General features: G+C 38.9%; 1 protein-coding gene across 7 annotated transcripts in view; it reads right to left on the reverse strand.

Annotated features, from left to right (window-relative positions):
• ppp1r12a (protein phosphatase 1, regulatory subunit 12A) overlaps positions 1-26,226 on the reverse strand; it is a 309,313-nt gene that overhangs the window by 69,680 nt on the left and 213,407 nt on the right. For 4 of the 7 annotated variants that reach the window (XM_039761744.1, XM_039761740.1, XM_039761739.1 and 1 more), the window contains exons 13-14: positions 25,617-25,760; positions 8,929-9,084 (exon numbers count right to left, since the gene is read on the reverse strand). In XM_039761744.1, coding sequence (XP_039617678.1) covers positions 8,929-9,084; positions 25,617-25,760 — 300 coding nt within the window. The remainder of the gene's footprint in view (positions 1-8,928; positions 9,085-25,616; positions 25,761-26,226) is intronic. The other 3 variants (XM_039761743.1, XM_039761741.1, XM_039761742.1) reach the window with 1 other exon arrangement.

Here is a 26,226-nt window from a genome sequence, read left to right on the forward strand (position 1 = left end):
CCATTTTTATTACTATTTAATTTAATATTGTTTCTTTGTATCAGTTTACTGCTGCTGGATTATGTGAATTTCCCCTTGGGATTAATAAAGTATCTATCTAAGCAATCGAGTTTTTACAAAAAGAAAAATTGAGTTAAGAACAGATCGATCCCCACCCCTGAGAGAGAGAGCAAGCCAAGCCGCGTTAAATTTTAAGGCTTGTAAACATACCTAAATTAATAAATTCTCTGTGCTTTATGAACTTATTTTAAAATATTACTGATTAGATCCTGCCATGTTTTGAAAAAGTCTGTACAGATCCTCTAACTGAGTATTTGATTTTTCCAATTTCAAATAATATAACACATCGGTTTCCCACTGACTTAAAAGAGGAGAGGTCTGTGTGCCAAGAGTGTAGTGAATGCAATCACAATTTGTTTGTCTTTCTCCACTTTAAGCCCCTTTGGAAGAACCCCAAACACAGCTGTTAATGGGTTAGGAGGGATTGTGAGTCCAAGGCTGTCTGAAGGTAATTAAAATTTTTGTCCAGAATAATGTTAATTTGGTGCAGGCCCAGAACATATGACCTAGTGAGGCTGGGGCTTGGTTGCAGCATTCGCAGGTTGGATCATGCCCTGGAAACAGTTTTAGTCGAGACAGATGTGCTCGATATATAATTTTGAGTTGTATAATTGTATGCTTCGCGCATATGGAGCTCGAGTGAATTCTCTGCATTGCTACTTTCCATTCCTTTTCTGATATATTAATTGAGAGATCTTTTTCCCAGTGTCCTCTTGGATCTTTGAAAGGAAGGGATTGTAAAATGATTTTATATATTGTAGAGATGGAGTCTAATCCTTGAAATTGAGCAATAATTTTTCCAGCATGGATGAGGGTGCAAGATGAGGAAAATCTGGAAGGTTCTGTTTAACAAAGTTCCTGATTTGAAGATAGTGAAAGAAATGTGTAGCTGGAATGTTAAATTTGGAATGTAATTGTTCATAGGATGCAAAGACGTTGTCTATATAAAGATCTCTAAGCAAGTTAATTCCAAATTTTTCCAGATATTAAAACTGCATATGTTTGTGAAGGTTGAAAGAGCTGGTTCTCTTGCAGAGGTGCGACAGATAGAAGCTTCTCCGTCTTAAAATGCTTTCTACATTGGTTCCAGATTCTAGGTGAGTGGAGCACAATTGGGTTATTAGTGTATTGCCGATAACGTGTGTTTATTGGAGCACAGAGCAAAGAAAAGTACTGCAGGATTTTACTTCTATTGCGGTCCAAGCCTGTGTATGTTCTTCTATTTGTGTCCAGGTTCTAATCGCCTGTATATTTGCTGCCCAGTAATAAAACTGGAAGTTAGGTAGAGCCATGCCACCTTCTGCCTTTTGTCTTTGTAGGGTCGCTCTTTTGATGCGTGGATGTTTTGAATTCCAAATAAATGAGGTTATTGTTGAATCTAATTGCTTAAAGAATGATTTATTAATGTATATTGGATGTTTTGAAATAAAAAGGAGCTTAGGAAGAATATTCATCTTAACAGTGTTAATTCTTCCAGCTAGTGTGAGATGAAGGGTTGACCATCTATGCAAGTCTTGTTTAATTTTTTCCATGCAGACGCGAAATTTTGTTGATAAAGAGCTTTATGTTTACTTGTGATGTTTACCCCTAGGTATTTAAACTGTTCTGCAATGATAAAAGGTAGGGTGTCTAATCTAATATTATATGCTTGAGAATTCACTGGAAAGAGTACACTTTTATTCAGATTAATTCTGAGACCAGAGATCTTTTGAAATTCTGTGAGTGCTGCTAAGACTGCAGGCACAGAATTTTCTGGGTCCGATATATACAGTACCATGTCATCTGCATATAATGAGATTTTCTGTTCCAGTCCTTCTCTGCTAATCCCCTTTATCTGATCAGTATTTCGACAATGTATTGCCAGTGGTTCAATGGCAATGCAAACAGCAGCGGTGACAAGGGCATCCTTGTCTTGTGCCACGTTCTAGTTTAAAGTAGTCTGAGCAAATGTTATTGATGCAAACTGAAGCTTCTGGGTTAGTATACAGTAATTTAATCCATGCACAAATGTTGGGCCAAACCCAAACTTCTCCAATGTAGTAAAAGGTATTTCCATTCAATCATGTCGAATGCTTTTCTGCATCCAATGATAATAATATTTCTGGGGTGTTTGATTTAGTTGGTGAGTATATTACATTAAACAGGCGTCAAGATTTGAAGATAAGTGTCGGCCCCTAATAAATCCAGTTTGGTCTTGTGATATTACCGCGGGGAGCACTTTCTCCATCCTTCTAGCTATGATTTTAGAGAGTATTTTAACGTCGTTATTCAGAAGTGAAATTGGTCTGTATGATGCACATTGTAATAAGTCCTTATTTTGTTTTGGAAAGACAGTGATTAGTGCTTGGCGAAAGGTTTGTGGAAGAGATTGGTTATCTCTGGCTTCTGTAAATGTTGCTAATAGGAGGGAGCTAGCTGAGGGAGAATTTCTTGTAAAACTCTGCAGGGTAGCCATCAGGGCCTGCTGCTTTTCCACCTTGGAGTGACTTTATAGCATCTAGTAATTCTGATAATGCAGAGGTTTATCAAGTTCCTCCACACTAAAAGCGTCAATTTGTGGTATCTGTAATGTATCCAGAAATGCATTAGATTGTATATTGTCTTCTTTAAACTCAGTAGTATATAGGGATTTATAGTAGTCTCTGAAAGTGTGCATTATATTTTTGTGTTCGATGATTTTATCTCCGTTATGTTAGTGATTACGAGATTGCGTTGCACTTCTTGCTTGTGAATTTGTTGAGCTAAAAGCTTATTAGCTTTCTCTCCATGTTCATAATAATGATGTCTGGATTTGTAAATTAGTTGTTCAGTTTCTTTAGTTGTCAAGAGGTTTAATTCTGAATGTAGAGCCTGCCTCCTCTATGTAGAGTCTCGCTTGGTAGTCTGGCATGTTCTTCATCTATTTTAGTAATTTGCTTTTTATCTCTGCTACTTTCTTGGCTTCGGATTTATTTCTGTGGGAAAGATATGAGATAATCTGTCCTCTTAAGAAGGCCTTAAGAGTTTCCCAGAGTATTCCTGCAGAGAATCCTATCAGGGGATGTATTTGTCTCTAGAAAGAATTTGATTTGTTTGGATATAAATTCAGTACAATTCTCGTCAGCTAATAGAAGGGTTGAGGCCATCTGCGGGTGAGTGTATGGGGCTTAGTAATTTCAGCTCCAAGATCATTGGAGCATGGTCTGAAATAACAATAGTATCGTATTTGCAAGATTTAATCTTACGCAAGAAGTTATTGTCTATAAAGAAGTAATCAGTCCTTGAGTAGCAATGATGTACTGGTGAGTAGAAAGAATAAGTTCTTGAATTTGGGTTTAAAACCTCCAGGGATCTGATAAGTTGTGATCAGTTATAAACTTTGTAATTATCTTTGCAGTGTTAGATGCGTTCCCCCTGTGGAGGAAGTCCTATCTAAAAGTGGATTTAAAACACAATTAAAGTCCCCAGCCATTATAACTTTGAGTGTTCAGATTGGGAATGGATGCAAATAAATTTTGTATAAATTCATTATCATCAACATTAGGTGCATAAACATTTATCAAAATCATTTTACAGTTAGATAAGTCTCCCATGACCATTACATACAGTATCTCCCTTCAGGATCCAATACTACATCTGATGCTACAAATGGTACTGTTCTATGTTTGAGAATTCCCACACCTCTAGTTTTCTTCGTAAAACTAGAATGGAACATTTGACCAGTCCAGTCTTTTTGCAGCCGGAACTGATCCTTGCTTAGTAAGTGGGTTTCCTGTAAAAATACTATTTTAGCATTTAGACCTGTTAGGTGAGAAAGTACTTTCTTTCTCTTAAAGACCTGAATCACGAATTAAACATTCCAGCTTACGAATTTAAATTCAGTTTTATTCTCTCAGCCGCGTTCATGCTCCCCCCCGATCTGACGCTGCTGTTTTCAAATAAAGACATGGTATAACAGGGGTGAACTCGGAAGAGGATGAAAGTTCTACATTGTAGAAAGAGAACAGAAGCCCAGTAACAGATAAGAATGACGGGGCTGCACCAGGCGTAAAGGCGAAACATAGCACCATTTGGATGTAGCAATAGGTTGGGTGTCATCCTGGCAATGAATCTGCCCCACACATGTCCTTCAACGAAACAGCAGGGCATGTGAAAACTGCAAGTGACATGAGAGCGAAGAGTGGTCCTCCATGAAAGTTTGTGCTGTGCGATTCAGTGACAGCTGATATGGGATGTCAGGTGGGGGGGGCGAAGGGGTCCACATGTGAAACTGTGAAGCACAGTGTATCGCAGTATGATAAAAACACATTTGATCAAAAAGTGATTCTGTGAAAGTTTGTGTGGTGCTCTTCAGTGATATTTGATCAAACAGCTCCTCACATGAAACTTTTAATGGGTACGCTAAGAAGCAGAAACTGGAAGAGCACTGCTTAGAAAAATGACATAGGGAAAACGTGCAGCAGATAGCATCCTGATACTCATGATGCTTGAACTGTGAAGTGCACACTGTGATGCTTTAAAGTTGACATGTGTAGTACTTACAAATCAAGGATTTCACAGTCCTTTGGGAAATGCGTCAATCATAACAAAAGTCAAAATTGTGACTGAAGGTGTAACTAACTGTAACTTTTCTAAGACTTCCTTAAATGCATGTTTTTTTTCCTGACGATATTTCTCTACAACATACTTTAAGTCTTATTACATATCAACGAAACAATCCAAATGCATTCTGACAGAAATGTTTGCATAATAATGCACAAAGATGTCTACATATCTGCTGTCACATAAGCAATATTTCTTCATTTTACATGCAGAGCTATGCAATGTAGTACAAGTGACCAATCATAGACAACTAGACCTCAGTTAAACGGTCTGAAACTAGGCTATCCAATGATGTGTCTTTTATTGTATTTTTAATAATAATGCAAATCACATTTTACCAATAAGTGCAAACATGGAAACCTATGATTTAAGATACCCTTGGATATGGAAAAATACCATTTTCTGCTTTTGATTGATTTGTTAGTTTATTGTAACCTACACAAACTACTGTTAAAAAAGGTGGTGTTCCACTGATGGGATACCTTGTGGATAAGTACTTAAGGTCTATTAAGAGTAAATCTAATAGATATTTTCAATAATGCTGTATTTCATTTGTTGATAATACTGTTGTGAGTAATAGCTTAGGATATATTTATTTAGTATGGCTGTAGCACATACATATATGTACACTGCACTTTACTTGTGGGGTACAGAAAGCAGCTGTGTATATTACATACTAGCAAAATACCCGTGCTTCGCAGGGCGAAGTACTGCCTTAAAATTTTTATTAAGAAGAAAATTAAACCTTTTTAAACTGAGGGAAAATATACCAATAGTTATTTGTTAAGGATCTCTTTGTATACCATATTGCGAGTTCGGCCCTCCAGTTGTAATATGACCAAGCTGTGCGCTGAGCTTACTCTTGAGCATGCAACGTACAGTTGGCCATGTGAACAGTAATCTTGTTTCAAATCTCACAGCTTGGATTGCTGCGGTCATAATCGGTTTGAGCTTAATGGTTTGTTTCAATTACGACAGTATTTGCAGGACTTGTGTTGAAGTGACATTCGGTATCTGTCAAGCGTTGTAAGCATACAACAAGTTTCATCGATAACTTTGCATCCAGCTTTTGAGAGTTTATACATTCATAAACATCAAAGTGTCCACTACTGAAATCGTCACCTGTCAATCTAAGATGTTTAAGAGGCATTGGTGGTTGTCAAAAGGTGTAAAATATTTGGCAATTTCGGTACACTTGAAAGCGACAACCGAACAATTCAACGGCAGCCATCAACTCACATGCAGATGCATAGGTGAAGGGCTTAAGCATTTCACTCTTATAGTGCTCCTGTGTAGTATAATTATCTCCTGTACCGTCATCAGTACATAACTTGAACCTGTCCCAGTCATTCAATACATAAGACACAATGTTCCTCCGGATATCAAGAGTGAACCGGGCATGGCCGTGCAATATGTAACAAAGAGAATGGAAAAGGTAGGTGCCATCTCCGGGCATGGAAACCACTCAGTAAGTAACAGTTCTTTGATCGATGGTGATCACCTCGATAGACATGTTAATAGGGGTACGGTTGGAATGATAAAGGAAATGGGTACCTGAACAATGTAAAGTAAGTCTAAAATACCTACACAATAACTATAATCGTAATAAACGAACAATAAAACAGCGGAGAAGTGTGGATTAAATAAAAAGGCTGTAGTTATCAGCAGGGAGACGTGAATCCCGTGGCGAAGCAAGGAAAGGAATGTAGAGACTGGAGCGATGGACAGCCTTATATAGGCAGGCAGCCAACAACGTGGGAGGCGTTGGGATGGAGGACCCAACGCCGCCTCACACGGTGACTGAGCTGCTATACGGCTATGGACGTATATATGTACGTAAGTAGAATTCAGTTAGCGTTGGGAACCCACATACCAAATTTCTTGAAGATGGGCCCATAAGTAACAAAGACCATTGAAAAGTTCAATATGGCGGCCGACAGTGGCATCATACCAGTAAAATAAGTATGTACATCGGTTTTGGTTAGCGCAGGGAAGCCACCTACCAAATTTTGTGAAGATGGGGCCATAAATAAAAAAGTTCAACATGGCTTAACGTTGTCGACGGTTATGACTGTTAGGTGTAGAATTTCGAAATGAAACCTGCTTAACTTTTGTAAGTAAGCTGTAAGGAATAAGCCTGCCAAATTTCAGCCTTCTACCTACACGGGAAGTTGGAGAACTAGTGATGAGTGAGTTGAGTGAGTGCTTTGCCTTTTATTAGTATAGATAGATGTCAATAAATAAAAAAGTACATTTGGCGAGGAAAAAACATCATGGAAAGGTAAATTAAGGCAACACTTCTATTAAATTTATGTTTATCTACATCATGCTTGGGAAAGAAAAGATATTTTAAAGAACTCTGAAGCAAAAAGAAGAAGCTGTGATGGGACTTTGGCACAAAGCAGTCCTATTCAAATACAAATCACAGCACAGAAACTGCACTCGTTAAAGTAGTAAATGATTTGCGGGTGAATGCAGACAGAGGCCATTTATCTGTTCTCATCCTCTTACATCTGAGTGCCGCATTTGACACCATTGATCATAATATTCTTAGAATTCGCCTTAGTCAATGGGTGGGCCTCTCTGACAGGGTCTTAAATTGGTTTGAATCCTACCTGGCAGGGAGAAAATTCTTTGTTAGTTGTGGTAATTACAACTCAAAGACACATGATATCCGATATGGTGTTCCACAAGGCTCTATCCTGGGTCCGCTGTTATTCTCAATCTACATGCTTTCGTTAGGTCAGATTATCTCAGGACACAACGTGAGCTACCACAGCTATGCTGATGACACACAGCTGTACTTATCAATAGCACCTGATGACCCTGATTCTCTTGATTCATTAACACAATGTCTGACTTGTATCTCAGAATGGATGAATAGTAACTTTCTCAAGCTAAATAAAGAGAAAACTGAAATCTTAGTGATTGGCAATACTGGGTACATTGAGGCTATTAGAAATAAACTGGATACATTAGGATTAAAAGTCAAGACAGAAGTAAAAAGCTTTGGGGTAATTGTTGACTGTAATCTGAATTTTAAATCGCATATTAATCAGATCACTAGGACAGCATTTTTTCACTTAAGAAACATAGCAAAAGTTAGACCCCCTATTACTGAAAGATGCTGAGAAATTAGTTCATACATTTGTTTACAGTCGACTAGATTGCTGTAACGCACTACTCTCAGGACTACCCAAAAAAAGACATAAATCATTTGCAACTAGTGCAGAATGCAGCTGCTAGAATCCTAACCAGGAAAAGAAAATCTGAGCCCATTTCTCCAACTTTGATGTCACTACACTGGTTACCTGTGTCATTCAGGATTGACTTAAAGTCTTAAATAATCTCGCCCCATCTTATATATCGGAATGTCTGACACCTTATATTCCAAATCGTAACCTCAGATCCTCAAATGAGTATCTCCTTAGAATTCCAAGAACAAAACTTAAGTTGTGAGCCAGCCTTCTGCTGCTGTTATGCACCTAAAATCTGGAATAGCCTGCCAATGGGAATTCGCCGGGCTGATATGGTGTAGCACTTTAAAAAAAACTGCTGAAAACACATTATTTATTTAACATGGCCTTCTCATAACTTCACTGTAACTAAAATCCTCTGTATATCCAACTCATTATAATAACTAATCATGGTGGCTCTAAAATCTGTACTAACCTCTACTCTCTCTTCTGTTTCCTTTTCCGCTATCCTTTTGGTGGTGGCTTGCGCCACCACCATCTACTCAAAGCACCGTGATGTTCCAACAATGATGGATGGATTAAAAGCCAGAAGTCTGTATGACCATCAACATCAAGTGACTCCATGAGAACACTAACTACAAAGAGGACTATTTAATTTATATTAGGTAGAATGCCCAGAGGGGACTGAGCGGTCCCATGGCCTGGAACCCCTGCAGGTTTTATTTTTTTTCTCCAGCCGTCTGGGTTTTTTTTTCCTGTTTTTTCTGTCCACCCTGGCCATCGGACCTTACTCCTTTTCTATGTTAACTAATGTCTTATTTTAATTTCTTATTTTGTCTTTTATTTTTATTTTCTTCATTATGTAAAGCACTTTAAGCTACTTTTTGTATGAAAATGTGCTATATAAATAAATGCTGCTGTTGTTATTCACTTAAAGAGACATTACATATGTTTAAAAGTTTAATGTAAAATACTTCAATAGCAGAATAGTCAAAACAGCATCATTCAAAACTAAGCCTATTGATGACAGATTCAAACAACTTAAATATCCAAAAAAGCAACACCAAAAAAACAATGGGTTTAAACTCACCTGCTTGTGAAGGTCGGTGTTGTTGATACTGCTGTTTTGGTAGTGGTATTTGTACTGGAGAGAAAACTCCTTTGTAGACTAGTGGGTGAGGTAAGAGGCAGAGTGGATGGAACATTGGAATTAACTACATCATCTGGTTTTCTTCCAAAAGAGCCACTGACATAAAACACAAATATTAATAAGGACATTTTAAATAATGAGTTCATTTAATAAATTCTTTAGTTTAAACACACCTTATATACAGTGTAAACTGTTAAGAAAACCAAGGCATAAAAATTTAAAAAGGACAATTCCTGCATTTGTAACACTGTTGCATCGGAATGTACTTTGATACACAATAGTAGATACACCCAAAATTTGTGTCAAAAACTGTTGAAACAGTACAGTATATACCACTCAAAGAACTTCACAACTATTTTGGAAGACATATTCTTTGTATATCCATGTACAAGGGATATCCAGAAAAAAAGGTTAGAACAGCTGTTAAAAATCGAAAAATGAATATATTTCAACCAAATTTACAGGGTATGTTCCAAAATATGTGTTTATTTCTCAACATAATCGGCGTCAACTTCGATGCACTTCAGCCTGGGCACCAGCTTTTTTATACCCTTGTCGAATACGCTCCGCTCCACCTCCGAAAGCCACTTCTCCACTGTCTCCTTCACCTCCTCATCTTTGGAAAAACGTTTCCCACCCAAGAATTATTTCAGTTTGGTGAAAAGGTGAAAATCTGAGGGCGCAAGGTCCGGGGAATAGGGTGGGTGGGTAACAATATTCCATCCAAAGGACACAAGCAGGTCCTAAGTCACACGAGCGGTATGGGGTCTGGCGTTGTCGTGAAGGAGGGACACTCCACAAGTCAGCATTCCCCTCCTTTTGTCTTTAATTTTTTTTTCAATTTTTTTAGGGTCTCGCAATATGTTTCAGCATTGATGGTGGTCCCTTTGGCCATGAAGTCCACCAACAAAACCCCTTTTCTGTCCCAAAAGACAGATGCCATAATTTTCCGCTCTGAAAACTGAACTTTGAATTTTTTGGCTGATGGGGAATGGGTATGGCGCCATTGTTGGGACTGCCATTTTGGACTCAGGAGTATACCCAAGTTTCGTCTCCAGTCACAATAGAGTGAAGGAACGCCTCACCCTCGATTTCTTAACGCTGAAGTAATTCACGTGCAGCCAAAACGCGATTTTGGCGATGTTCTGGAGTCAACATTTTTGGCACCCATCTTGCACTCAGCTTCCTGTAATCAAGATTTTCTGAGACAATTTCACCCATGAGACTTCGTGAGATGTGTGGGAATATTTCATGAAGGGTGTCAATCGTCACACGACGATCACTGCGAATTTTTTCATCAACTTGCTGCAGAAGCTCTTCTGAAACGAGAGACAGCCTCCCACTCCTTTCTTCGTCATAACTGTCAGTGCGACCTTCTTTGAACGACCTAACCCACTTGTAAACATGCTGACGTGACATTACCTCAGGTCCATAAGTTTCCACAACCTGACAATGGATCTTGGCCGCGGATTCGCCACGCAAAGTGAGGAACTTGATGACCAAACGAATCTCGCATCGGCGGTAGGTGGAGCAAACGGCCTCAGCAGAGGTTGACTAACTCGCTTGCTGTGATGACATTTCACAACTGACTGATGCGGTCCCGGGCTTATTTTGATCGTTAGGACCCCCCCTTGTATAATCTTTCCAGAAAGAGTAGAGACACCACAAAAACAACTGTTAACTTATAATATTTCTTTGACCAATTTGTGCCTTTCTCATTTTTACTTACCATGCCACAGATTTTGTATACACTGGCTATAACAAGAATGTAATTTTGGAAATTACACAGTAGAATCCTTAACAAAACAATGTTGCATAAGTAAAGAAACACTGGATTAAACAGGTAGAGGGGGAAAAAATGCAGGATTGTTCTGATTCAGTAAACTGTCAAATCAAGAGGATTCCACGACACTTGTGAACTGTAGACCTCTTGGAAGGACAACAAAGAAATACTACAATAGCTTTCACAAACTCATTTAACATAATGGTGGTGTGTTTCTTAGATATCTTAGAGGTAAACAGAGAAACATGAAAATCAATCAGTAACTATTTAGTGCATTTACAAACAGTTTTAATAACCAAGTTATTCACAGAAACACAGTGTCTGAAAGGCTATATAAACCCTTACTCTGGTTAGCAAGAACAGGATATTGGTCTCAGAGAAACCAGATTAACACAGGTAACATTTTATTGTGAGTTACCTGGTTTTTTAGCTACGTAAACACTTAAGAAGGTTACTGTTAAAAATTTTATAGTCTCCATATGCATATATTTTAGCTTTGCACATGGTTTCAGCAGTAACAGAAATCTGTGTTTTTCATAAATGACCAAATTTATGTTGAGCAAAATGTATAGTGCTAAGCTTATCAGCACAATCTAGGAAGAAGTAGACCGACCTTGTCAGATCACTTTTTGAAGTAATGAGTAATCTAACATAGTTATATTAAAGAGGTAATTTAGTTTTAATTTAGCTAGTTGCTATAGATATGTTGAAACAGTGTGATTGGGTGGCATAGTGGCCAGTGTACATATCGTGAGCAGTTCATGGCAAAGGTGTTAAAAAAGGGAAAAAAAAATTGCTCAAAATACATTACATTTTATAATGAACTAGCAAAATACCCCCGCTTCGCAGCGGAGAAGTAGTGTGTTAAAGAAGCAATGAAAAAGAAAAGGAAACATTTTGAAAATATCGTAACATGATTGTCAATGTAATTGTTTTGTCACTGTTGTGAGTGATGAGTGTTATTGTCATATATATATATTTACACACACATAAACATATATATACATATCTATACATATACACATATATACATACATATATATCTACATATATACACATACATATACATACACACACAAATATATATATATATATATACATATACACACACATATATAAACATATATATACATATACATACATATCTACATATATACACACACAGCTATTTCGGATCAGTGCAATACGCTGCTTGTTAAAATGGATAACTCCCGCTCTTACGTGCAAGTCTGCGTGGATATTATGAACTATCGTATTTGTTCAAGTTCTATTTAAATTTTAAATAGAAGGAATTTTTATTTAGTCGACAGAAATATCTTTGGTAGGAATGGTAAAAACAGACAGGAATATTATTCCTGAATAAATCAACTCAAACCTTAAACAACTTATAATATTTTGCTCTCCATAAAAATATATCCTGTCTAAATTATACAAGTTAGAAATAAAGTAAACATTAAAAGAACAAACATTCAAATTTCTTTACTCTTATGTAATTTTATATAAAAAATAAACTTAGATTTTAAATATCCCAAAAGATTTTGCTCTCCATAAAAATATATCCTGTCAAAATTATACAAATTCAAATATGAACATGCTGCATAACAAAACCTGGAAATATAAATAAAATGTGTTCCTTTCAGCAATAACAAATCAAATCATTCAGTTGTCTTTGCTCATATGTCATTTTAGAGCTGGACGCCTGGCATCTTTTTGGCACAAGTTCGTTTCTGTTTGGTGTGAGGTTCTGTGTTGTGGAGATTCTCAGGATGGATTGCAGGTGCTCATCAGTGAGGTGACTCCTGTGTGCTGTTTTGTTAGTCTTTATCACTGAGAAGAGCTTCTCACACAGATATGTGCTACCAAACATGCACAAGGTTCGAGCCGCATGTAGACGGACTTTTTTTGTTCTTCAAAGTCACCAAAGCGCCGTGCAAACTCAGTGCGCTCAGTTTATCAGCAAAGTGCGTATTTGGGAACACCGTAGTGACGACTTGGTTTAACATTACTTGGCAACAGGGAAAGTGGGAAAGTTGCACTGGTGCATTTGTGTCTCCCATAAAAGCAGCTTCACTTGAAATCACTTTGTGATTGTGCACGGTAAAACGTCCGCTGAAGTGTCAGATTCTTATTTAATTATTCTGCTTTCTGTATCTTCTGCATTGCATTCAGGTTACCCTGATGTTTTGTCTCATAGTGCCGTCTTAGATTAAATTCTGTAATTACAGCCACATTAGCTCCACAAATGAGACACACGGGTTCAGTAAACATATACTCAGCCTCCCATCGGTTTTAAAGGCTCTATTTTCAGAATGAACTTTTCTCTCAGCATCGCGTGAGCTAGCTTCGCAATAACTTGCAGCATCATAAGCTAGACTTGATTAACGCGTAAGTGTTCGCAAGGCAGCTGAAGCGCTGCATTATGGGATCTGTAGTTTATTGTGTTACCAGCGCTTCATATACCTGGGCCATTAATAACAATAATACAGTATATAAAATGATCTCGCGGGCTGGATATAATTACACGCCGGGCCGGATGTGGCCCGTGGCCCTTGAGTTTGACAAATATGGACTAAATAGAACTTGAAAAGATATATTTTTGAAATGTGATCGCGCAATTCAGGTAGAGTTGACGCCAAGCACTACAGCCTGCATCCTCCCCTCGCTCTTACTTTTTTACCGTTCATCTAATGAATACACTGAGTATGGCTTTACCAAAACAATCATTGATGGCGAATAAAGTATCCATTATTCGAGTATGTAGATCGGATATATATATACATATATATATATATATACCCGCGTATCGCAGCGAGAAGTAGTGTGTTAAAAAGCTAGAAAAGAAAAGGGAACATTTTAAAAATAACGTAACATGACTGTCAATATACAGTATTTGTTTTGTGAGTGTTACTGAGTGTTGCTGTCATCAAGGATTTGATTATCATTATTTCTTTCAATCAGGTTCGTATTTGTAGGATGTGTTGTGTTCAAGTTACATTCCGTGTTTGTCAATCGTTGTAAAGATGACAGGTTTCTTTCATCGATTCGTTTCTTACTGCATCAATAAACAGCTCGTCTTCTTCTTTATCTGAGACCTGACACACTGCATGCACGGTTTTTTTTTTTACACTGTCTTCCTTTAGCGGGACATTGACTTTTTCCACCGTGTGCTTTGTTTCCGCAGTAGCTGGATTTATGAATATGCTTATCAGGCGCTTCATATTTTTGCTGCCTTTTCAATTGTGTAATTCGGTTTTTGTTCAGCGCTCTTTGGAACTGTTGCTTTTTATCTGTGCACTGCGTCAGTTCACGTGAGCCGCTCGGTGTACATGCATCGAAGGTTCCCAGCTGTGCTGGTGCCATCTCGTGCTATGTCCATGGCTGTATTTAATGTTACCTTAGTCCTGGCACTTAAAACTTTCTCTCGCAGTTTCGCTGAGTTTGTGTCAAACACCACCCTGACCATCTCATCTTCCTCTCCATAAGCACAGTCCTTCACCCGTGAATATTTAGTGGGAGTTTGCTATTGGATTGCCGCTGACGGACGGCCTTATATGGGCAGGCACTAAATTACAAACGCCAGCGGCAGCCTGTCTATGAACTTAATTTAAAGTGTAGGTTTACATCGTGCTTTGTTTCCGAAGTAGCAGAACTCATGAACATGGTTGTATATGTCACTTTCGCTTCTTATTGTTTCGCTGCCTTCTCAATTATATAATGCATGTTTTCTTCAGCGCTTTTTGGAGGTCTTCCTGGTTTTCTATGTACTGCGTGATTACGTGGGAGGCGTGATGATGTCACACGAAACTCCGCCCCCACGGCGTTCAAGCTGATCTCCATTACAGTAAATGGAGAAAAACAGCTTCCAGTTATGACCATTACGCGTAGAATTTCGATATAAAACCTGCCCAACTTTTGTAAGGAAGCTGTAAGGAATGAACCTGCCAAATTTCAGCCTTCCACCCACACGGGAAGTTGGAGAATTAGTGATGAGTGAGTGAGTGAGTGAGGGCTTTGCCTTTTATTACTATAGATATACAGTGCTCTCCATAACATTTGGAACAAAGACATTTTTCTTTGATTTAACTCTGTGCCACAGTTTAAAATTACAAATCAAACATTCAGACAAGATTATTAAGTGCAAATTGCAGACTTTAATGTAAAGTTTTTTTGCATATATTTTGGTCACACCATGTAGGCTCCTGCTTGTTTCTGCTCAGCTTGGCCCAGCTCTTGTCCTAATTATGAACAACAGCAATTACAGACTCCAAAGGTGATAGAAACAGTCAATGGGTTGAAGCCAGCCCTGGTATCTTACGTCTGTGTAAATGAAGGAATGAATCACACCTGAGTAACCATAAACACCTGTGATGCCAACTGTCCCTAACATTATGGTGCCCTGAAATGGGGAGGGGGACCATGTAGAAATATTTCTACATTGTGCGACCGAATATCACATTTTAAACGGTGGAGCAGAGGAGTAAATCAAGGATTAAGATCAGTTATGGAGGCATCAAGTTTGTAATGCATTACATTTTAAACAAGTAACAATATAACACATTTAGTTCCTTTTTTAGTAAATAAAGAGGAATGTAACCAAGTTACTTTTAAAATTAATGTGCCCCACACTGCTCTTGAGACACAAGCTCCATTTTTGTAGTCAGATTCATGATACTGCGGACTAAGTCTTTTTTTTTTTTTTAGCATATTTGTATAGAAATTCAATTAGCTGGCTGCCACAATAAAACAGCACTTCCATGAAATAAAGTAATAAAGTCAGGGTCCACAGAATGGTCTGCTATTATAAGTCTTCAGTCTAAGTCTATTAATTTTTTGATTAATAAAGTTTTGTAACAGTATACTTCTCAAACTATTACATTGTCTTACATAAATTATTACAGTATATTGAACAAATCAATATTTAAAAAAAAAAATAAACATCTCATGGAAATATCATGCTATATTTAACTGGTGAGATTAGCTGGTTTAAAATGTGAAAACGTAATGTTTGAAGTATTAGGCCAGGTTTATACTTCACACGACACATGCGCCTACGGACGCTACTGCTACCAAAGCACAGTGTACTATTTATACATGCACACATACTTTACGTAAATCAGGAAGATTCCACAAGGTGGCAGAGTGAGATAACATCACAGTAAGAAAATAATGTTCAACTTCCTTGTGTTGTGAATTCCTAGAAACATCCATTAAATTCTCAGGACACCTTGCCACAATATCTCTGAAAAGGATGGATGTTTAATGATGACATATCAATCCAGGGACACACCCATTCCAGCAAGCATTGGATGTGAAACAAAAACAGTTCCTGGAAGGGGCATTAGCTCATTGCAAGGTGAATACAAGCACACATATACACCAGTGTCCTTTTATCACCACCAAATACCCAAACCTCCATGTCCTTGGAAGGATACCAATGCATACTGTGGAAACCCAACAGGAAAACATGCAAACTCCAGACAGGGAACACCAGGGATGTAACTCCCTGCAGCGATACCACTCCGCCACCGTGCCACCCCACATGTGTAATTATTAACATTATTAATTAAAGTTAACAATCTATCTGTAAAATGTAACATACATACTTTAACACATTTCATCATGTAAATGATATCAAGTATAAATCTAAGTATTCTAAATGTGCAGTGAGCTGGAATATCATAAATTTAACATGTTCTGTGTGGCAATAATTTCTTGATGTTGTACTGGGTTGCCAAAAGCACACATAGTGATTAATAACTGGGTCGGTTTTAAGAGGACGTTTACAATGTTCTACTTTAATGACAAAATAACTACAAGATTAAAATATTGCAAAGTTTGTAATACTTCTTATGCCTCAGGTAACCAGCACAAGTAATATTGTACAATGGACAACAATGCCTATGTGAAGCACATGGTGCAAGAAACTGCCCTTTAAAGTTGCTAAGCCAAATTTATGGGAAAAACTGTAAGTGAGAAAATTCAATTCTCAGAAGTTGTAGTTGAGAACTATTTTACCTACAAGTCTTTGGCTAAAACATTTAAGAAACTCATGATTAATATTTGAAATGCAATATAGCTGGGCAAGACAATTTATTGGCACACAAAGTATCAACCTAGACCACCCACCACCACGTTTACAACTACACAAAAAGAGACAAAGAAAAGAAGGTATATCAAGTTACCAAATGTTACAGAGGCAAACAAGAATCATATAGCAATACTTTGTCACACATTGGACTGCTCAATGGAATACATATGTATTCTTCACCCAAACGAAGCATACCAGTATTACACTAACCATTAAGGATTTACAGGATCCAATTATTCAAACGCTTGTTGACAAAGGTTTAATTCAAGAAACTCATGTTGGAACACCTGCAGGTGCATAAATTGCAGGTATATTCACGGCATCAGACTTATACAGGTATGTAGCACAATTTCAAGACTCACTTCTGGTAGATTGACTATGCAGTAAAGTGCACTTTTTTCATGACTTTTCTTTATGAAAATGGTACTTTTATATCCCAAACACAAAGATCATCAAATTCAAATTAACTCTAATTGAACTGTGGGAGTAACTCTGGTCCCAACCTAGTCAATAGCCTCACGGGACAAATTAGGCATGCCATAGATTTTAAGTGCCCCACATATGCGTCAGGAAAATGTTGAAAATAATGGGTGAAATACTGTATGTTATCTCTGCTCGGCAAGTAGGAACAGGAAGATTGTTGTTTAACTTAAATACAATTTAGTTACTGAAGTACTTCTGCCTGAATTTCTAAATGAGATTACTGGTTAAACACAAAAAAGCAAATATCACATGTAAAAACATCCAATATTCTATGATATTCAGAGTATATCATCTTGCTTACATAGCCGGACCAAAAGCAAGACACTTTTAAAAGAATAGGGAAAAAGGGAAAATAGACTATAATATTCTGCATTGAATTAACTACAGCTGTATTTACTCTGCAAAATGGTAATAGTCTTAAATAAATGTGTTAACTGCTCCATGAATTTGTATCTGCCAGAAAATAAAACAACACAGCGCTGCACACAAAAATTCACCTCAAGGACCCAGTGGCTCCTAAAAGAGAAAATTAAAAGCCCAAAAATTCATGAAATGTGTAAAATATTAATCTTTCAACCTCTGAAATGACTAACCTCCATGTAAGTTTGCCTAATTATTTTCCTGTGCTGTGTATCCTTCCCTTGTGCTTTTATGTCTGTCTTGGTGATTTTGGAAACTGAATGCCATTATAAATTTCAAACTATGTACAGTAATTAAGAACCGTGTATTTTATTCAGGCTCAGAGTCTGTCACTGACCTTCAGAATCTCAGCATCAGAGGGCCACCCAGTGTAATGTGATTGATTGAAGTGAGTCAGCATTTGACACAGGGTTCAGGATCAAACCGCTCAAATGATGCACCTTCTGTGCTGATTCTGACTTAATTGTCCACAGTTAAGAAATTGAGTGGGTTTCGAACTTTTGATTTTATTTTGTTCTGCACTGAGAAGCCACACTCACACTGAGGTGCTAAAATGGGCACAACAATCATGATCTCATGATCAAAACAAACTGTAGAATATTGTGGAAATCTATGTAATAAAGCTGTTTTGTCAGTAAGACTTACCACAAGACTTGTCCGAGAATTGACCTTTAATCAGAAATTGTTACTCGTAGCACTCTCCATTCCATTTGTACAGCCTCAACATCACATACATTCTGCAATAACACTTCTGTACAGTAATCCCTCCTCGACCGCGGGGGTTGCGTTCCAGAACCCCACGCGATAGATGAAAATCCGCGAAGTAGAAACCATATGTTAGTAAGGTTATTTTTATATATTTAAGCCCTTATAAACTCTCCCGCACTGTTAACATTATTAGAGCCCTCTAGACATGAAATAACAACCTTTAGTCAAAGGTTTAAACTGCTCAATGACAAGACAGAGATGACAGTTCTTTCTCACAATTAAAAGAATGCAAGTATATCTTCTCTTCAAAGGAATGCGTGTCAGGAGCAGAGAATGTCACAGAGAGAGAGAGAGAGCATGAGAGAAAAGCAAACAGTCAAAAAATCAATATGTGCTTTTGGGCTTTTAAGTATGCTGAGGCACTGCAATTAAACAGCATTTTGTGGAGGAGCGTCCGTATCCTCTAGGCAAACAGCCTCTGTGCAAACAGCCCCTCTGCTCACAACCTCTCCATCAGGCGCAGAGAGACTGAGAAAAGCAAACAATCAAGCACCGTGCGGGAAGCATATCATATATCATTGAGGAGTTTTAGTTAATACGTAATACTTGCTTTGATTGGGTAGCTTCTAAGCCATCCGCCAATAGTGTCCCTTGTATGAAATCAACTGGGCAAACAAACTGAGGAAGCATGTACCTTAAAAGACCCATTGTCCGCATAAATCTGCGAACCAGCAAAAAATCTGTGCTATATATTTAGATATGCTTACATTTAAAATCCGCGATGGAGTGAAGCCCTTGAAAGTCGGGTTGATATAGCGAGGGATCACTGTATACCATTTAATTAAAGTGTCAATCTCATTTTCCCCATAAGTGGATAAATCATCTGGTCATGAATCACAATAGAAGATTGAGAAGCAATAAATAATCTTACACCCATGTGAGCTTCCTTGCTGCGATTACAACTTATATTTTCAAACTGACTTTCCAGTTCCTTAACTGTAACAATACAATTTATTTTTGTACAGCCCAAAATCACACAAGAAGTGCTGCAATGGGCTTTAACAGGCTCTGCCACGTGACAGCCCCCCAGCCTTGACTCTTTAAGAAGAAAAGGAAAAACTCCCAAAAAAAACCCTTGTAGGGAAAAAAATTAAAGAAACCTTGGGAAAGGCAGTTCAAAAAGAGACCCCTTTCCAGGTAGGCTGGGCGTGCAGTGGGTGTCAAAAAGAAGGGGGTCAATACAATACACTGAACAGAACAAATCCTACAGAACAAATCAGCTGAAGGTTATGTCCAAAGTTGTGAGATTTGCACCTTGGACTGGATACTGTTGTCTTTATTGGTACTATTCTCTGACTTTCCTTGCTTTTTTATTTCCCTGTGGTCTGAGAGCTGTGTGTTATCCTGGGGCACCACATTTTTATGCTGAGCATATGATAGAGGTAAAACCAAGTTTCATAACAAAGCCTTTATGTGGAAATGCTTTTTCCCCCTCTCATGTTTCTGACCAAACTGTCAGAAACAAACTCTACGAGGGTGGCAAGAGGGCCAAATGTCCTCTAGTGGAACCTGTGCTCATAACCCCTCACAATGCAGCTCGACTGGCATTCACCAGAGAATATCACAATTTCCAGCTTCGTCCCATTTTCTTCACAGATGACAGCAGGTCCACACAGAGTACCTGTGAAAGCTTAACAGAGTCTGGACACGCCATGGTGAACATTATGCAGCCTATCACATCATCCAGAATGGCAGTGGGTCAGTGATGGTCTGGAGAGTCAAATCATTGTAGGGTTGCATAGATCTCTACGTGCCAGGCAATTGTACCGTGACTGCTGTTTGGTAACAGGATGAACTCCTCAGAGCCACTGTCAGACCTTATGCTGGTGCAGTGGGCCCTGGGTTCCTCCTGTTGCAGGACACACCTCATGTAGCCAGAGTGTGCAGGCAGGTCCTGGATGATGAAGGCATTGACTAGCCCACGTTACCAAAATGTGAATCCAACTGAGAACCTCTGGCATGTTATGTACTGGTGTATCCCGACTCAGGCGCCGCCGCGAGTGGCAGCCTTTCCAGCAGCCCCGTGTACGATTTTATTTTTCTACCCTTTTCTCTATTTTACTGATCACTCCTATCACTTTCTTTTATGTGGACTCATTCCCTGGACACTTTTTACTAATTGGACATGGAGTTTTTTACATGCGCTGAGAACAAATGCCCATGCTGGTGTGGCTCCCTATTTACCTGACGAGGTAAGAAGGCGGTATCGTGGCAGCAGAGCCTGAGCTAAGCTAAAAGCGAAGTGACTTGCGAGAAAGTGGCGTTTCAAGCCTTTGGTGCCTTCTGTGATCCTGGGAAATGTGAACTCACTACCAAATAAGATGGACAAACTAGCAGCGCTGGTGAAAAATGTCAGGTCCTACAGAGAATGAAGTTTGTTGTGTTTTTGTGAAATGTGGCTAACAACTAACATCCCAGATGCTAACGTGGAGCTACCCGGGTTTAGCCCAGTTAGAGTGGACAGAGATGCAAATACCTGCGGGAAGGTGGTGCAACCCTGGACATGTAAACGTCAAAATCTTCACTTGCTGCAGGGACATTGAACTGTTGGCCGTAAGTCTGCGTCCCTATTACTTGCCCAATGAGCTTGGACACATCATTGTTGTTATTGTTTACATCCCTCCTCAGGCGGACGTGGAGATAGCAGGTGACATCATCCATTCCGCTGTTGCTAAGTTACAAACACAGCACCCTGAGGTGCTTGTGCTAATCGCTGGAGACTTTAACCATGTGATGCTGGACAAAACATTACCTGCCTTCTCACCGGGGAAAGGACTATTGACCTACTGTATCCATCCATCCATCCATCCTCTTCCGCTTAACCGAGGTCGGGTCGCGGGGGCAGCAGCTTAAGCAGAGACCCCCAGACTTCCCTCTCCCCGGCCACTTCTTCCAGCTCTTCCGGGAGAATCCCAAGGCGTTCCCAGGCCAGCCAGGAGACATAGTCCCTCCAGCGTGTCCTAGGTCTTCCCCGGGGCCTCCTCCCGGTTGGACGTGCCCGGAAAACCTCACCAGGGAGGCGTCCAGGAGGCATCCTGATCAGATGCCCGAGCCACCTCATCTGACTCCTCTCGATGCGGAGGAGCAGCGGCTCTACTCTGAGCCCCTCCCGGATGACAAAAAAATGACCTACTGTATGCAAACATTAAAGATGCACACAGCGTCACCCTGTTGTCTGCACTTGGGAAAGCAGATCATAACCTGATTCTGCTTCAGCCTCACTACAAACTAAGAGTGAGGGAGCTACCTACAACAATGCACTTATTCAGACAGTGGTCCCCTGAGGCAGAGCAGGCTCTCAGAGACTACTTTGGAACTACGGACTGGGATATCCTGCAGGGATCATATATTGAGAACATTGAGGAGGTTGTTGACTGCATTACTGACTACATCAACTTCTGTATGGACATTGTAGTTCTAGTAATATGCTAACAAGCAGCCATGGATTACAAGTGACATCAAGGGCCTTTTGAACCAGAAGAAAAGGGCTTTTAAAGGCGTTGATCAGCATGAGCTCAAGCGCATGCAGAAGGAACTCCGAGTACAGCTCAGGAGCAGTACAGGAGAAAGCTGGAGCAGAAGATGCAGTATAACAGCATGAAGGAAGTGTGGGGTGGGATGAAGATCGTCACTGGCTGCAGCTCAAAGCGGGGTGCCTCCATCAAGAGAGAGGTGGAGAGAGCAAACCAAATGAACAACTTCTTTAACAGGTTTGACCACCCTAACCCATTCTCACCTTGGAGTACTGCACCCTCCACCCATCCTTCTGCTGATACCAGCATAGGAGAGACATCCCCACCCACAACTACAGCAGCACAGGTGAGCAGAGAGCTGAGGACACTTCATGCCAGCAAAGCAGTGGGTCCAGATGGAGTATCGCCACGACTGCTGAAGGCCTGTGCCCTGGAGCGAGGGAGTCCTCTACAGTGCATCTTCAACCTGAGCCTGGAAAAGGGGAGAGTCCCGAGGCTTTGGAAAACATCTTGCATCACCCCAGTCCCAAAGGTATCACGTCCTAGTGAGCTGAATGACTTTTGGCCTGTCGCTCTGACGTCACATGTGATGAAGACCATGGAGCGGCTGCTGCTTCACCACCTGAGTCCACAGGTCTGCCACGCCCTCGATCCTCTGCAGTTCGCATACCAGGAGAAGGTGGTAGCGGTGGATGCCATCATCTATATGTTACACCGATCCCTCTCCCACTTGGACAGAGGCAGTGGTGCTGTAAGAATTATGTTTCTGGGCTTCTCAATATGCCAATACTGATGCTCTGTGCAAGAAAGGACAGAGCCGACTATACTTCCTTACAAGACTGTCGTCCTTCAACATCTGCAATAAGATGCTGCAGATGTTCTATCAGACAGTTGTGGTGAGTGCTCTCTTCTACGTGGTGGTAGGCTGAGGAGGCAGCATAAAGAAGGAGGACACCTCACACCTGGACAACATTGTGAGGAAGGCAGGCTCTACTGTAGGCACGGAGCTGGACAGTTGACATCCGTGGCAGAGCGACGGGAGCTGAGCAGGCCCCTGTCAATCATGGAGAATCCACTGCATCCACTGAACAGAATCATCTCCAGACAAAGGAGCGGCTTCAGTGACAGACTGCTTTCACTGTCCTGCTCCACTGACAGACTGAGGAGATCGTTTTTCTCCCACACTATGCAACTGTTCAATTCCACCCGGAAAAGCGCAACATTATACAAAATTATTGTCTGTGTTACCTGCCCAGATATTGCTGGGAGTAAATACAGGCATGTGGGGGGCCGTACATACTACTGAGTACCATTATGAGTTGCCGTGATGAAAGTTATGCAAGTTGGATGAGCCTGTGATTGCAATTTTTGACATATTGTTGAGTGTAGTCCTCAGTGGGTGGGTGAATTTGCTTTCCATTAACTGTTGTTACATCATTAAGTTCTCAATGAACTATACAGTATTAATCAATAAAGATTTTCCACTTGAATATTTTGTAAATCGAGATCCAATGTGCGATTTAAGTGTTACCTTAATTTTGTTCAGCAATATACATATATACACATACACACATATATACAAATTCACACACACACACACATATAAGGTCTGTGATACTGTTTACATACAGTATTTGTAGCTGGAAATTCACACAGGGAGCAAATGAATCACTTATGTTAAAAGTTTATTCTTAAGCTTTCGATTCCTACCAGAAATCATCACATATAAAATTAATCTTACTAACAGGTACAAAAATAAAACTGCCAAGCAATTCACAGCAAATATTATTACCAAATTTTAAAATTACTGAAAAAAGTGGGATGGAGCCTATCCCAGCATTGCCAGCCATCATGGAAAAAGCCTTAAACACGGCACCAAGTCCTTTAGAGTGGCAACTCACTCACAGCAACTCAAGAGTCAAACTGAAAACTGCCAGTTAATCTAACTTGTCAAAGTGGGAAGTTGTCTCTAATATATAGAAACAGTTTCTTAAATGCTAGTTTAATACACTACAAAATTTATTATATAAGAAAATGTTATAAATGTAATGTTCACCTCATTTCTAAACCTACCAGCAAGTGAGCAATATTATATTTAAAAAGGGGATGACACTATTGTTGAAGATTTAACTGGCAAAAACGATGCAAGTAATTTTGTTTTGTGTTCTCAAAATATGGATTATTTCTTAAATTGGATTTTTTTTCCTTCCTATATTGCACTAACAAGGATACAGGACTTAAATGATACATATCACTTTATCATGATGTTAAAATTAAAATCGGTAAATTTGCAAGACTCACTAGAGTATTGTATTTTAAGTTATACTAGCTTCAAGAGCATACAGAGGAATTAAAATGTAAAAAACAACTTTGTGACTAATTGTTTTAACTAATATCATTCGATTCAACTAATTTATTTCATACTTTTACATTTTGCAGCACAGTTATTCCTCTTTTTGGTTTTTGTTTTAGCTGAAAAGTGAACACATTTCTTAGCATGCCCCTCTTGAACAAACATCAAAGTTTGAAAATAATATATCCTTTAAGTCAGGGTTTCTTAAACTTTGTGTTTGTTGCAACACAATCTTGCTCTTTTATGTGTATTAGAGACGCATTACTTGTTGACAACCTGGACGATAGTCAATGTGGGGTGGAGCAGTCTCCCTTGAAGAACTGTGAAAATTCATCATGGGGATGAGGGAATAATTGAAGACAATTGTCAGAACAATGTCAATTGATTAATTAAATCAATGGCAACCTAGTTTGTAAACCATTATCATTAAATACAAAAGTAACTTACAACCCAAGCATGCCAACCCATAGTTTAAGAAACCCTGTTGTGAGTTAATTGAAGCTATTTCAAGTGAGTCCCCTTAAGCCTTGCTTATACTGATAACAAATAGCAATCTCCTGTTTGAACTGTATTGCTTAAAATTGACATTGTCTGGATATATTACACTGTTTAGTGTGGTTGAGATGATGCTGTAACATTATCAAGTTGTGCAGTCAAACACCAGTTGGTGTCAAACATCAACTGCTCATTTGTGGTTATTTATGATTTCTTAAGTTGTTGAAATATTCAGAAACTTTTTGCTTGGTAAATCTTGAACCAACTGGACCACTGTGCAGGAATACGAACATAAATGAAATTAGATAAAAGATGCATAGGAAGCTTGATTTCTAAGACTTGGATGTTAATTCATTAATGAAGTGTACTTACCTTTGAACATCAGCAAATGTCAGACAAGTAAGCATCCATTGTGTTATTTTCAAATCTAAAATTCAACTGTCACTTTTTGTTGAAATGGAGGACTCACAGTATATCTGTCTATTTATCTGCATAGGGTTTGTTACTTGTAGGACCATGAGAAATCACTTTGGTGCATATGGTCCCAATAGTTCAAAAAGTATATGAAACAGACTTGCTGTATTCCATCTGTCCCAAGTACCCCATGTTACTTGTAACATTGCAGAATGTCGCTCTGCACTGATCTTGAGAGCTCAAAGGGTGTAGGAATACAGGGACACAAGCAAAGAAACATACAATTTTCTATAGATAACATTCTAAATCAAGCTCCAGAAGTTCTAAAAAAATATATTAATAGGACAATACCTTCTATAAATGCTGTAAGATGAACACTGAGAAGAAGACTGCCAAGGTTTAGTGTTATTAGGCTCCAAGCTGATGGCAGATGAAGACTTAGATGGTACATCTCTCACACTGCTACTTCTGCCAATTGCTAGAGAGTACGAAGTGCTGCATGCATACCATGCACACGAACATGTTAAAAACAAAAAAGCCAGACAAATTAGTGCACAGCCAAATGCATAACCAAGAAACAAAAAAATTAAATACATTTAATACAGTGAAAAGAAATAATGTTGCTTAAAGCACACTCAATAAGAATATCCTTTATTTTACCCAAAAGTACCCAAAAAATGCAAAACGTAAAGAACATGCAAGAATGTAAAATAAGAGTTATTGTACATTCATATACATAGCTTTGAAGATGACAGAATACAAACATGAAAATATTAAAAAAATTATTATGAACCATTTCAAACTGAAACGTATTTAAATTTGATCTCATACAGTTGTAAAAGTATTACCAAGAAGCAATATAATATTGCAGAAATGTACCTACTCACACTAAGATTTAAACACAGTTAAGTAATGTAGTTTCCAGAAGTGATTTGGTCAAATGTGTTTCTGAATTTAAATC

The sequence above is a fragment of the Polypterus senegalus genome, chromosome 8 (genome assembly GCF_016835505.1).
Source record: "Polypterus senegalus isolate Bchr_013 chromosome 8, ASM1683550v1, whole genome shotgun sequence".
Lineage (NCBI taxonomy): Eukaryota > Metazoa > Chordata > Cladistia > Polypteriformes > Polypteridae > Polypterus > Polypterus senegalus.